Source organism: Xenopus laevis, chromosome 1L, assembly GCF_017654675.1.
Source record: "Xenopus laevis strain J_2021 chromosome 1L, Xenopus_laevis_v10.1, whole genome shotgun sequence".
Taxonomy (NCBI): domain Eukaryota; kingdom Metazoa; phylum Chordata; class Amphibia; order Anura; family Pipidae; genus Xenopus; species Xenopus laevis.
In genome coordinates this window covers 166922466-166935872 of record NC_054371.1, presented here as the reverse complement: position 1 = coordinate 166935872, position 13407 = coordinate 166922466, and the positions used below count along the sequence as shown (strand labels likewise).

General features: G+C 40.2%; 1 protein-coding gene across 1 annotated transcript; it reads left to right on the top strand.

Moving 5' to 3' along the window:
• Positions 1 to 4671: 4671 nt before the first annotated feature.
• ydjc.L (YdjC chitooligosaccharide deacetylase homologL homeolog) lies at positions 4672 to 12148 on the top strand (the record flags this gene model as incomplete). Its single annotated transcript, NM_001095892.1, is given in 6 exon segments — positions 4672 to 4709; positions 8621 to 8803; positions 9882 to 10041; positions 10118 to 10217; positions 10806 to 10983; positions 11651 to 12148. Coding segments are annotated over 5 exon segments (927 nt in total). The 3' UTR covers positions 11973 to 12148.
• Positions 12149 to 13407: the final 1259 nt, after the last annotated feature.

Sequence of the window (13407 nt, the reverse complement as noted above, 5' to 3'; positions counted from 1 at the left end):
AACATAATTCTGCACATTAGTTTCAACTAATCTAAAAAGCCTGTTTCACACTGCTTTACCAGTCTCATTCACATCCCAAGATCTAAAGGAATGATGACACAATCTGGTAAAAACATTCAAACAGCAACCACCAGTCTCCTTACATGCCACAGTGAAAAAGAGGTACCGAACTTTGATACCTCATGCTCAGCCATCTTGCCTCTTGAATAAGCCCTGTCACATTACCATTTTCTCATAGTCTACTGCTCAATGGAGTCTTGTTGTTTTCCTCTGTGGCATTTGTTTATAATTGTATCACTTGCACACCAATTTTTTTTACATTACTGGAGGAATAATTGTACACTGCAAACTCTTTTTTTCTGTCCTACTAAACTACCGAACTATCTCTTCACTTCTCAATCAGCTTCATCTGGCAGGCAGGGTCGTTCCTAGGGTTGTTGCAGGTCAGTGGGGGCCACATTGCTAATGCAGAGAGCACAATTAAAGTTACCAGGAGTGGCTTTATGCAGCCCCTGCTAAATTGTGGGCTGATGCCTCCCGAGGCAAATTTGTCAACTCAACTTACGGCAGTAGCACCCCTGCTGGCAAATCAAAAGGAAATAACTACCTACAAATCCTCAGTCAGTCTTGAGCTGTGTGACAATATTCTCTCCACTTATGGAATTCATTGTCACATAACATCAGTCATTTTTCTGTAGTACAATTTTGTTAGTATTCCTGCAAATCTCAAAACCTTTCAACCAAGTCCTCTCCTGATGGACAGAGGTAGTTGCTCCTATGTAGTAGGCACACAGACAACACCTGTTCTCACACAGAGGACACATGCTGGAGCCTTTCAATACCCTCCCTAAGGCAGACTTACCTGGGTTCACTCAGAGCTGGTACAGGCATCAACAGCATCTCCATAACCTCAGGCTGGGCTTCCAAGCTATCCAAGCTGAGCATGTGAAACCTGCTCTACATCTTCAGTGCACAGCTCCCAGCACTATCCGAAGTGAAAGCACAACACCCTCTTTAACTAAATCCATCCACAGGCAGTATATTTACTTTCTCTGTGCTGCATTCAAGCTGCAGGCAGTCCTGGTCAAGCACCCAAGCTCTCCAAAGGTCACATTATCCCTTGGCCTTACATCTTTGCTAAAATTCCTGCACTCTCTTCTGGAGTGAAAACAGAAAAAGAAGAGCCTGAGCACATGGCAGCTCAGCTTTTTATATAAAATTACTCAAAAGTGACACCTTATGGCCAAATCCAGAATCTGACAGGGCACACTGCAAAAGGGAAAAATACACACTCCGAATGCCTTATCCAATTTAGGTCCAACACTAAGCTGGTCACAGCGGGGATTTCCAACCATGTGGGATTTTCAGACCATAGGGGTCCCTGCATTATAATAATAATAATTAAAAAATGAAGACCAATAGCAAATTGTCTCTTTACCACATACTAAAAGTTAATTTAAAGGTGAACAACCCCTTTAATTCATTGTTTTTTTTTTGCATGACACATGTTAATAGAGATCATTTATGAATAAAATTCAGCAAAATCATAGCATTTTGTGCAAGATTCATATTTGGCATTAATTTAATTACTGCAATCCCAAGTAATATGTTGCTACTTGTAACAAAGGGGCGAACCTCTGCATGTGTCAAAAATGCAGGATCAAGTTACAGAGCAAATAGATGACTGTCAATATATGATATATGACAACTGATTGTGTGTGTGGACTGTGCCGGGTGTGAGTCAAAATCTCAGTGATAACTTCAAACCCTTTCCTATCTTTGATTGCCTCTTTGCGTATCTCATATAAAATCACTGGAAAGGAAGAAGTCTGTTAAAAAGTCAAATAAAATCACTTTTTAGAAATACAACCTTCTTCTGTACTTCAATTGAGCTTAGCAATAACACACACACACACACATAGAAATAGTAACATAAAAGATGTTTACTTTTACAACTGAACAATATGTGCAAATCTTAACTATAGCCTTTATTTATTATAAAATTATTTACAATGACTGTAAATCATTTGGCTCCTTGAGTTTATGTTGTGCATAACATGCAGAAATTACATAAACCTAAGGGGCAGATTTATCAAAATGTCAGTTTAGCACTCAACAAAAAAAATTCACTCACTTTGTATTCATTCCTGTGGGACTTTAAGAATTGTGTTTATCGGTGGTTGAAAGTTAGAGTTCACCATTTGATAAATACATTTCTAAAAATACCATAGGAATTTTTTTTTGTGGTGAGCTCTAATCTCACATTTTGACAAATCTGCCCCTAAGGTTTATTCACTATAACTGAATCAGTTTTTTTTGTAAATCACGAGAATCATTACAAAATCAGTTTAGGGACAACTCCTACCCAACAGTGTAATATTAATGATAAGATAGATACACTGGGTTAACTTAAATGTGAAAAGTGGAAAACATCTTATATAAGGTTCATTTTATTATGGAGAACTGTAACTTTCAGTAGAGCAAACAAAAAGTAACAGAGTACTACTTTATACTGTGTACAAATGGAGGGACATACAGGAAGGACTGGAATCAGCAAAACCAAATTAGAAAAGCTTGGTAGTAGTTAATTGCCATGTCCCATATGGTCCCTGATAGGGTCCCTGATTAAGCAAACATATCTTTAATTAATGGCTTAATTGGTTTTTTCTCTGTAATAATTAGATGTTATGTACTCAATAGTAACTAAGATAGCATACATTTGTATAGTAACTAAGATAGCATAAAATTATGTAATTGGTAAAATAACCCCACTGGGGTATAGTGTTTTAATCATTTTTATTTAAAAGGTTTGTTCACCTTTAAATTAAGTTTTAGTGTTGTGCAGAGATTGATATTCTGAGAAAATATACAATTGGTTTTTCATTTTTTATTATTTTTGGTTTTTGAGTTATTAAGCTTTGTATAATTGTAGATGACAGGAGGAGTGGGGTGTTTGGTCTGACACTGTTCAGTAGGCTCAGTTTGTAGCACTGCTACTTTGTAGCACTGGGGTCCAGTGTTTGATTCCAACCAGGACATCTGCAAGGAGTTTGTGTGTTTGTGTGTTCTACCTGTGTCTGTGTGTTTTTTCCAACACTTGAAAAACACACATGTAGGTTAATTGTCTCCTGATAAAATGGCCATAGTTGATGTGAATATGATAAGACTGGTTAGACTGGAGGCTCCTCTGGAGCACGGAGTGATTTATAAAGCCTGACAAGAACAGACAAAACACCATGTGCCACAGCCATCAATTCTCCTAAAGAGGAATATCCAGTTTGAAGCTCAGTAATAAGTTACAGGAGATCTTTGACACTGGGTGCACTGCTTAGCTCAATTAAATTCTAACTACCCATTTAGCATAAGGGACTTACATGCCATAGCAAACATGGAGGCTTCCAGGCCAACAACCATACAGCATATTGGATAAAGATGTAAACTTTTAGAGCCCTAGACATTTTAGACTTAGGTACTGTTCTGGGTGCTGGGAGGGGTCTAGGGTTGCCACCTTTTGGCCCAGTTGAATATGGACAGGGGGCGGGGCCTTGGTATGTATGTTTACATACATACCAAGGCCATACATTCGGCGCATGCGCAGTAGATCCGTACCGGTAACTGTTCCTACTGCGCATGCGGCAGAAGACGCCGGTCAAAGCAGGAAGAAGACGCGCATGGGAGAAGATGGCGACTGTGAACTCCATGGACAGGACCTGCGCAGAGGGGTGAGTAACAAGTTAGGGGCATTTGCCCAGGGGGACAGGTAGACCAGGGGGAGGAGGGGCAACACAGGGGAGGGGTTTTGCGCCCAGGGGGTTTCATTCTCCTTTAAAGGAATAGTAACAGCTAGGGTTGCCACTTGGCCGGTATTTTACCGGCCTAGCCAAGGCCGGGGCTGGTATTACAAATTTACCGGCAATGTAGCTGCCGATAAATTTGTAATATCCCTAAAGCCCTTGGTCTGCCCCAATCTGCACAAAATCTACCTTTTCTTCGGCACCTGGCCAATTGCACGCCCCCCCTTTGACGTCACGTCCAATTATGTCCCTTTTGCAGTCACTTCCTGCCCCGTTTCACATCACGTCCCGCCTCATTTTACCGCCCCCAGGACTGGCCGGTGCAAATTATATTGAAAAGTGGCAACCCTAGTAATAGCAGAAAATTTAAGTTTTTAAAAGTAATGAAAATATCATGTGCTGTTACCCTGTACTGGTAAAACTGATGTGTTTGCTTCAGAAACACTACTAAGGTTAATTAGTGGATAACACCATTATGTTCTACAGAGTTTATCTGCTGTGTAACCTGAGCCTTTTCTCCTTTGAATGGCTGCCCCCATTGCTACACAGCAGCTTATTTATATAAACAATAGTAGTGTTTCTGAAGCAAACACAGCAGTTTTACCAGTAAAGGGCAGCCTGGCACTGGTCCTGTGGGCCACCGGAAAAAAATCCTGGTGGGCCAGGTTGGTGGGCCCCTGCCGGGCCAGACCTCCTCTCCTGATATTGGAGTTGACAAAAAAATTCGGAGCCGTGCAGCTTGGACTTCCAAGCAAGTAAGTGAGAGAACGCCCTGATCTGACGTGGGCGTGGCTAGAACATGTGCACCGCGGTGGAGGCGTGGCTGTTGCAGAGATAGTGGGTACAGCAGAGGCGATGCTGGCGGAAATGAGAGAACCAGCTGAAAGAGGCCAGAGCCACCGGGACCCTGGGGAGGTGAGGGTGTTGGAAATGAAAGCGTGAGAGAACGTGAGCAGTATGACTGTGCTGTCATTTTAATGTCTACCGTTAGGCGCCATAGGAATATAAAGAGGCTAGAAGAGCATTGCGCTACCAACAGTTATCGGTCTGTCGCTGTAGCGCTCCCCCCCGTGCGAACTGCCTATTAAACCCTGCCATTCGCCCACGAGCTGTGACCCCGGCAGATGTTTGTAAGCGGCGCTTCCTCTCCGGCTCTGGGGGAGCTCTGCTTCCGGGCTACAGTGTTGCGGCAGCCTCTCCTCCTTGTCATATAGTGTGTACAACTGCCTTGCGCTCCATACTGCCCGTGCTGGAACCATAGTCAATTGTTCTCTCTTCTCTTGCTCTCGGGCTGGTGCTTTCCCCTGTGCTGGGAGTCGGAACACTGCGCTGTCACTTCCATTGCTGCTGCTGGCAGCGTCCACTGCCCCTCACCCGAGTTGTTACTACTGCAAAGTGTGACTCACTTACTGGCCACTCACCTGGTCTTTTCACTGCTCATTTCACTCTTTCATTTGCGCTACACACAGAATGGCTCATCCCCCCTTTGCTGGCACAGTTACCTGTAATTATGTAATGATTAATTACCCCAAATGCCTTCCCGCTTGGCTCACACTGCTGCTGGTTGTTGGCACAATGTATTGCTTCTCTAATTGGGAGAAATTCCTAAACACAGGTGTGAGTGTGTGACACTTTCTTTTATTAGTCTAATAACACAGAGCCTCAAAAAGCCATTTCTGGTGTTTATAGAATGGGGAGCCAAATCTGGTTAGGCCGAGAAGGGCTGAAAGGAGCCAAAAAGCCCTTAGCTAACAATTATAAGTGAAGCCTTCTGAAATCAGAAGGTATTTACTTGTCTCATGTCATATACACATCATTGCTTAGATACCAAAATAAGAGTTTTAATTCTCCCATAAGACATCATGGGCTGAGACATGCAAATCACTCCTTTTGGTCTCTTTGGCAAACTATGCATCCAGAACCATTGGTTTATAGTCACAGATACAGCCTAATGGTTCAACCTGTTTCAATCTTGTTAGATCTCATCAGTGCAACCTGACCAGATTCGGTTTTCCATTTCGCTACTCTCCAAGTCCTACCCCTCAGAAGCCATGTTCCGATATCTTGCACTGATGAGATCTAACAAGATCAAAACAGGCTGTCTGCAAGTTTGGAAATATGGCTTTGAACCATTAGGCTGTATCTGTGCTATAAACTCAACAACACCAATTAGGACCGCTTCAACTCACCACCACTTAGCTGCTTCCCTTTGATGTTAGGTGCTCAGTCCGCAGTGTCCCCACTGCCACAAATGTATACACCAACAGATGAACGGCACTCCGATAAAAAAAACAGGCTTTTTATTGCTGGGCACTGTGGAAATACTGTATCTGTGCTATAAACCAGTGGTTCTGGATGCAGAGTTGGCCAAAGGGACATAAAGGAGTGATTTGCATGTCTCCGCCAATGATGCCTTATGGGAGAATTAAAACTCTCATTTTTGGTTTCTAGGCAGTGTTGTGTATATGACATGAGACAAGTAAATACATTCTGATTTCAGAAGGCATCACTTTGCACATGGTGTTTATAGACCAACACAACCTGCACTCTGCCCCATTTTTATGACTGGGCTGGATATAGAGGTTGTGGGAAAACTGCCAATGAGGTATTTGTTAGTACATAGATCTTTTTCATATTTATCTTTTCCCTTTAGATACCTTTTAACATTTCACTGTTTGCCTTTCCTTACTCATGATTATCTCCAATGCTTAATACCTATTATCTAACCCCCCCTCCTCCTCTATTACACTGCACATGCCTTCTTTGACTCTCACTCACTGATTATAAACCGGATTTTCTTGTGTGTTGAATATGTTCAGCAGCACCGGGCTATTTTAAGCATACAAATTACATACAAAAACTGACTCATGCAGGATCTAAAGAGAGCCCCGCTCAATATAGATCACAATCTTAAAGGAGATTGGGTATGAAACACTATGGGGTGGGCATGGACAAAATCAGAGGGAACAAAGTGAGAGATGTGGCCTCAAGTTTGTCACTTTAGCAAGTGAACGTGGCATATAGTTTATCATGCTGTAATGGAAGGCTATATCAGGGTAAGCTTCACCAAAGAAATGTGCTTTGATAGATTGTTTAAAAGCAGAGAGTTTGGGAGCAAGTCTGGTGAAACGTGGAAGGGAATTGTGGAGAAGGGACATCTTAACAAGGTCTTCAATGCATGTGCAAAGATAAGAGTAAAGTGATGAGATGTAGATGGTTTGAAACAGGCCGCACTGGCAATCTGTGGACCTGGAAAGAAACTCATTTTTTAGTGTCTGGTGGGGGCAGTTTGGGCCTCTGTGTGCTTGAAATGCCAGGGTCTATTTTGGTTTAAAATATTTTATTTGATTTTCATATTAAACAAAAGAAATCAAAATGACAACAAATGTTATGCAGATGAAGAAAATATGTTGCAAAGGAGACAATGGCATGATAGTATCAAAACTATATCATTCATGAAAAATAACAAAACAGGGTCTATTTTGAATCCCAGTCCAGACCTGGTCTGAAAGGTGTATTGTAGAGATCCATGTTTTGGCAGTAGCATGGAATGACGGAAATAAAGGGCAAGAGCTAACTAGCATAGTGGTCTTCTGTCTGTCCGAGACTCTGCATTTGGTGCTGAAATGTATCGCCCAGTGACTGGGAGCTGAAATATACTATGGGTATCTACAGCTCCAGAGATCTAAATTTGTATTTACCCGGAAGAGCTAAGTTTGCAGAATTCTGTTATGGCTTTATGTATGTGTAAACTGCACATCTCCAGAGAAGTGAAATGGTTAATGAGTCCTATCTAGGTAAGCCAGTCCCTGGATGATAGGCTGGCTTGGGTGTGACTTAATGTGGGAGTATACACCTACCCATGTAACAGCTGCTAGTAAAAAAGCAGAACATAAGGATGTGGGCTCTGCCCTGGGGAGCCTGGCTTTATGTACTCAAACATTAGGAAACATTTTGACTCTGCTTTATCATTTCCTTGAGATTGCTGAAGGAAGTTACAGCAGAGTGTAGGAATAGGGTTACATACGTACTTATTGTTTGAATAGAAATAATTAGTGTCTAAATAAATATGATGACTGTAGAGATGTTTCAACCTATGTCCCCCTAGGACCATTAACATTTTTATTTTCATCTGTGATGAAAGCTTCCCACTTTGGAATAGACATATATTTTGGAATGAAAGTAAGCAGAGGCATCTGTTAGCTTGGGGCTGCATTTGTCTGCCCAGTGCTCTCTTATATGTGCACACAAGTTCTGACACAGCTCAAATAGCAAATTGTGGACCATACATTTTAGTGTGGGCACACAAAATGCAGCTTTAAAGTGTGTGTACAGTAGTTACTGAAGAGTTCTGTGCCTTGGCTCTTATAGGTGTCTTGTGGCAGACTTTCAAATTTAAGTGTGGGGCACATTATCATGTTTGTGGCTCTTAGTGCAGCTATTGCCACTAATACAGAAGCACTGAAATCACATAAACCCTTTGGTGATTAATTTTTAGGGCGATTTCTTTTGAGTTTTTACCGTATTTTCTCACTCTGCAAAGCAATAGAAATTGCTCCTCACTTAAAGTCAAAAGGAATCACCAAGTGTACCGTTACACAATTTGGCATTCCTTCCTTCCTTATTGAGTTATCTTAGGGAGGCTGTAAGTGCAGGGACTTGGGCAATGGGACAATGTGCTGCCCGGAATGGGGCCTCAGTTGTGTAGTAGTCTCATCATCCAGCCTCTGGTGCTCTCAGCATATGTGTGTCAAGTAATGTGTGTGTGATCATGTCATGTTGTGGAGAGCTTGAAAATATTTTCTTGTCCTTTTCTTTTTATGCAGGTCACTCCCCTAGAGAATGTCTCTGGATCCAAGAATCAAACTGGTGGTCACAGGAGATGACTTTGGTTACTGCCCGCACAGGGATAAAGGAATTGTGGACTGTTTCCATGCAAAGGTTGTAACAAATGTGTCCCTTATTATTAATGGCAGCTCTGCTGCTAGCGCAGCCAGCCTAGCTCGGAGGTAAGTAAACTTGAGCTTGAGACTGATGCTGATGTGTTTGATAATTGTTGGAAAGTATTGACCATGATGAGGCAGATTTATCAAAATGTGAGATTAGACCTCACCACAGTAAAATTCACCCACATTCGAATCATACTTACAGGATTTTTAGAAGCATATTTATCAAATGGTGAACCCTAAATTTCACAGACTGATAAATATGCTTCTAAGCAATATAATGCGTTGACTGAAGTGATCTAAAGTTTCCAGCGTTGGAGTTGTAAGGTAAGAGAAGATATTCTAAATTAAGAGGGCCAGAGTGCTGTAAATATTTTGTAAAAAAGTTATCTAGAATGCATTCTCACTCCATGGTAACTGGGTCTCCTCCAGTTAGGTTATGATGACCGTTTTTTTTTTTGTTTTTCTCTGTTTGTTTTGTATTTCGATTTGTGGTATGATGTTAAATTGTTGACTCTATTGTTGAAACGAAGACAGTGGTTCGCATTTATACATAAAATGTAGTTCTGTATCATGGCCGGTACATACCGTTTTGTGAATGTATCGGGAGTATGCATTTTGATATTAACAGAATGTAATGTGATGGTATATTTCTGCAAGGAACTACACAAATAAAAATATTTAAAAAAAAAAAAAATTATCTAGAATGTCCGTCATAAATGCATGACAGAGCTGCAGGTCTGAGAAAGAAAGGAATGAGACAATTGCGTGAGTGGAACGCATAAAAGTTAACTTTTCAAAATGTAAATGTATCGATTTTTCCCAAACAACCACATTTTTTTCAGGGAGCAAATAATCTTTTCCTAATTATAGCATCCCTTCAAATCTCGTTGTTTTGTGTTCCTCTTCATTTGCCTAGATTTCTTAATCAATCTGTTGTGATAATGTAAGGGTGAATAAAACCAGAGTTATTGGGCTATGAATTCAGGGATGGTGTCAAGTGTGTCCTATGGAGGCCATTCAATTGCCTAGACTTGCATTGGTTTATGTTGTATAATGTGAGGCTTACTGTATATCTGTTCTACTGCACAATGATGATGCTACATCATTAATATGTTATGTAATATAATTTGTCTTGTAGATATAATATCCCTATTGGCTTGCATGCCAATCTCTCAGAGGGATTCCCAGTGTGTGCAGAGCTCAAGCAGAATTCCTCCTTAATAAATTGCCAGGGTTTTTTTCATGGCAAAATGGGAATCAGGAAAATGTTATCTCAAGGTCTCCTTAATATGTCGGAGGTAAGATCATCGTTTATAACCAGGGTATGTAGGGAAAGTAAAGCCATTTAGTGCTGAATGTCTTCTTGAATTACAGGTCAGAAAGGAGCTATGTGCACAGATTAAGCTTTTCCTTGAGCTGACTGGGATGAACCCACAACATATGGATAGCCATCAACATGTCCATGTGCTACCAGGTGATATACATAGGCTCAGAGCAGAAATATGCACATGTTTTACATATTACATACTTGGTCACATTAATATAATATTTAAAGGGGAACTATTGTGAAAATGAAAATTTTATATAAATGTCATCATGCTAAAATCTGAAATGTTCTGAATATAATCAATTAGAAATTCTGATCCATTTCTGAAAGAATCAAGTTACTCTTAGCATTTGTTTCTTTACTGATAAGTTGCAACTGTATTTTTGCAATTTTTATAAATTAGGCTCATTATCAGCAAGATTCTCACAAATGTACCCAAGGCTACATGATTAATAGCCTGCATGTTAGATAAGGATTGCAGTAGCTTCACTGACAATGATCTTTGGGTATATATAGAGAGTGGATTTGGTTAGTCAGTTTGTACCTTGTAAGCTAGTGCATAGCTTATTGCTGTAAGGGGCAATTTATCATCTATGAAGCATTTTTGTGCTATAGCCATTATGGAGTTGTGTGATATAACGAACACACCAATAGTCTGCTATAAACAAGATATAACAAACAGATTTAAAATTGCATTTGTGTATACTGAATCTTGTTTTGTGATATTGTGATCAGGAATTAGAGAGGTGTTTGCGCAAGTACTAGAGGAACATAGGATTCATTATACTCGAATTCCTGTGGAGCTCGGTCTGTACAGATGTACCTGGATACCTGACACATTGATGGAGTTTTACAAAGGGATCGAGAAGGATGCCTTAAATACGGTCGAGATTTTTAGGAAGCATGGAATTCGGTAAGACACTTGCCTAATGAAAACCTATCATTATCTTCTTTCCGTTTCTTTTTCTGACTTACCATTCCTAACATAATGACAGCAAAGCGTGCTAAGCTTCAATAACCCAGTTAGCTTTTTCACCTGCCACTGTATCCTTTACCATCATATTTTTATTTCCTAGTGTAGCGTTTGGAAGTGAATGTTTACTTATTTAAATGAATGCATGTTTGCTAGGGTAATATGGAAAAATCCCCAGTGGGATGGCACTCGCGGCTGCGTTTTCCAAAGTTGCCCGAAGTTGCCTCATGAGGAAACTTTGGGCGACTTCGGAAAATGAATCGGCGCGAGTGTCATCCTGCTGGCGATTTTTCAGTATAGCCGGCGGGAAGGTAGGGGAAGGCAGTTTGGGGAGATCGTTGCCCCGAAGAAGAGGTGATTTGTAGCCGGAGTGACTAATCTCCACGAATCTGCCCATGTGTTCTTACCCTTAAGACATAAGGTGGCAGACAAGAGTGGATTTGTACAGATCATGGAACTCCAAGATAATTTAAATAGGCAGTTTTTAGTTTACAATAGACTACCTTCTTTGCATGTGACAGTTTTCATTCATATTGTATATTTTAGAAAAGTGTAAACTATATTAATAAAGTTTGCTGTAAAGTGACCAGATGTCATTGGATTATAGGTGGCCTGATCTCTACATTGGTTTAAGTACTATGGGGAAGAACATGTCCGCATATAATATACAGGAAGCCATCAGGTATGGGGTTTGTTCCTGGCAAAGCACAATTTCCACACTACCTGACATCAATAACAGTGTGAGCATTGAACTGATGACCCACCCAGGGTACCCTAGTAGTCCTGAAGAGGGAGGATGTGGAGAGGGACCGGATGATTTCTCCCAGTCTCTAGACCGACTCCATGAGTTAGAGGTGCTGAAGAGCGCACCATTGCGGAATTTTTTTCTAGCAAATGGAGTGCAGCTGTGCGCATTCACAGATTTATGATGTTACAACAAATATGTATGGACATGGTTAGTGTTGCATTAAACCTACTACTACTTCCATTATTCACCATTGGAGTGTGATACTTTAATGGCTGGTCAATGTTCCATCACCTTTAAGAAGCTTAATACATTTCTTTATGTATGTATATTTAAATAAATGCTGTTTTGTTTATCACACAGCATATAAAGTCTTCTGTTTGTTTGTCTACAAATGTGTGTTGTATCCAGCCCTCCTGGGCCCCGGTATTAGACTTTATGCAAGCAAGTAAAAACAGAGAATATGTGCTGCTCAATCCTAAAAAATAATTAGAAGGTAAACCAAGCACTGTATCTATACACTTTAATGTAGTGACGCAGACATTGCGCATCTTTGTATACAAGGTGTGGAGAAAGTGTCTCCCTCTGGTAGAGGGTGTAATCTGTTTTCTAGACTCATGCGTTGGGAGGTTTTTTGGATATTTAATTTACAAAAACTACATCCTAAGGGACTTAATAAAAGTTACAATGTCATCTGTCTAGAGGAAAGTTGTACAGATTGTAGTTTTATTTTTGGCAATATTAAAATCTGTGGTGGTTGTTTTATTGTTGCCAAGGCATAAATCTGGCTCATCTAGATACATTTATGAACTTTGTATTTCTGTGCTGCACTTTCTTTTTTACTAGGTTGCGGCACATAAACCTTTTATTATTTATTACAAATAACACTAGTATTTTTAACTCTGACTAACGTGCTTTTTTTCATGTTGTTATTGAATGCTTAAATGTAATATATGTAGTAGGTTTAGTGGGATTTTTGAAATTGTGAGTACTTTATTTCCTTTAAAACAGCTTTTTAATAGTTTGTATATTAGAGCCTATAATTTCATATCACTTTATATGAAACACGTCAGGCTAATGGCATTAACAATATGAAAGTATTTTTATCTACTGTCCATATTGGTTGCTGGAGTGCTTGCATTTTTTCTACAAGGGTTTATGCAAGCTCTTCTTTGACCAATGACCCATTATTGCAGAACAGGGCTATATGCATATATAAGATAGTTATACTAGTTCTCTTACTATTGTCCCAGTGTTTTCTTGCAGGAGAATAATGTATTGACAAGTTTTGCTTTTCTGATATTGTTTATTCTGTTGATCCTTGATCTGCTTTTGGTCTGTCACTGGATGAAGAATGCAACGGGGGACACACTGAGAAACAAATGCATAAAAGCCCCTATATGCACACAGCACACACTATTCCTCACTGGATGGACATTGGTTACATTCACTCATTTGTATTGTCCATCTGGCATTAGAGATATATATATATATATATCTGTCCCCATAGTTGCGGTTTAACAGATAAGCTGCAAACAAGCTGAAGTGCAATACCAATATTGGTTCAGTTGCCCTTCAAGTAGAATGCTATAGCAGTGCTGCTCAACATTTGCCATGCA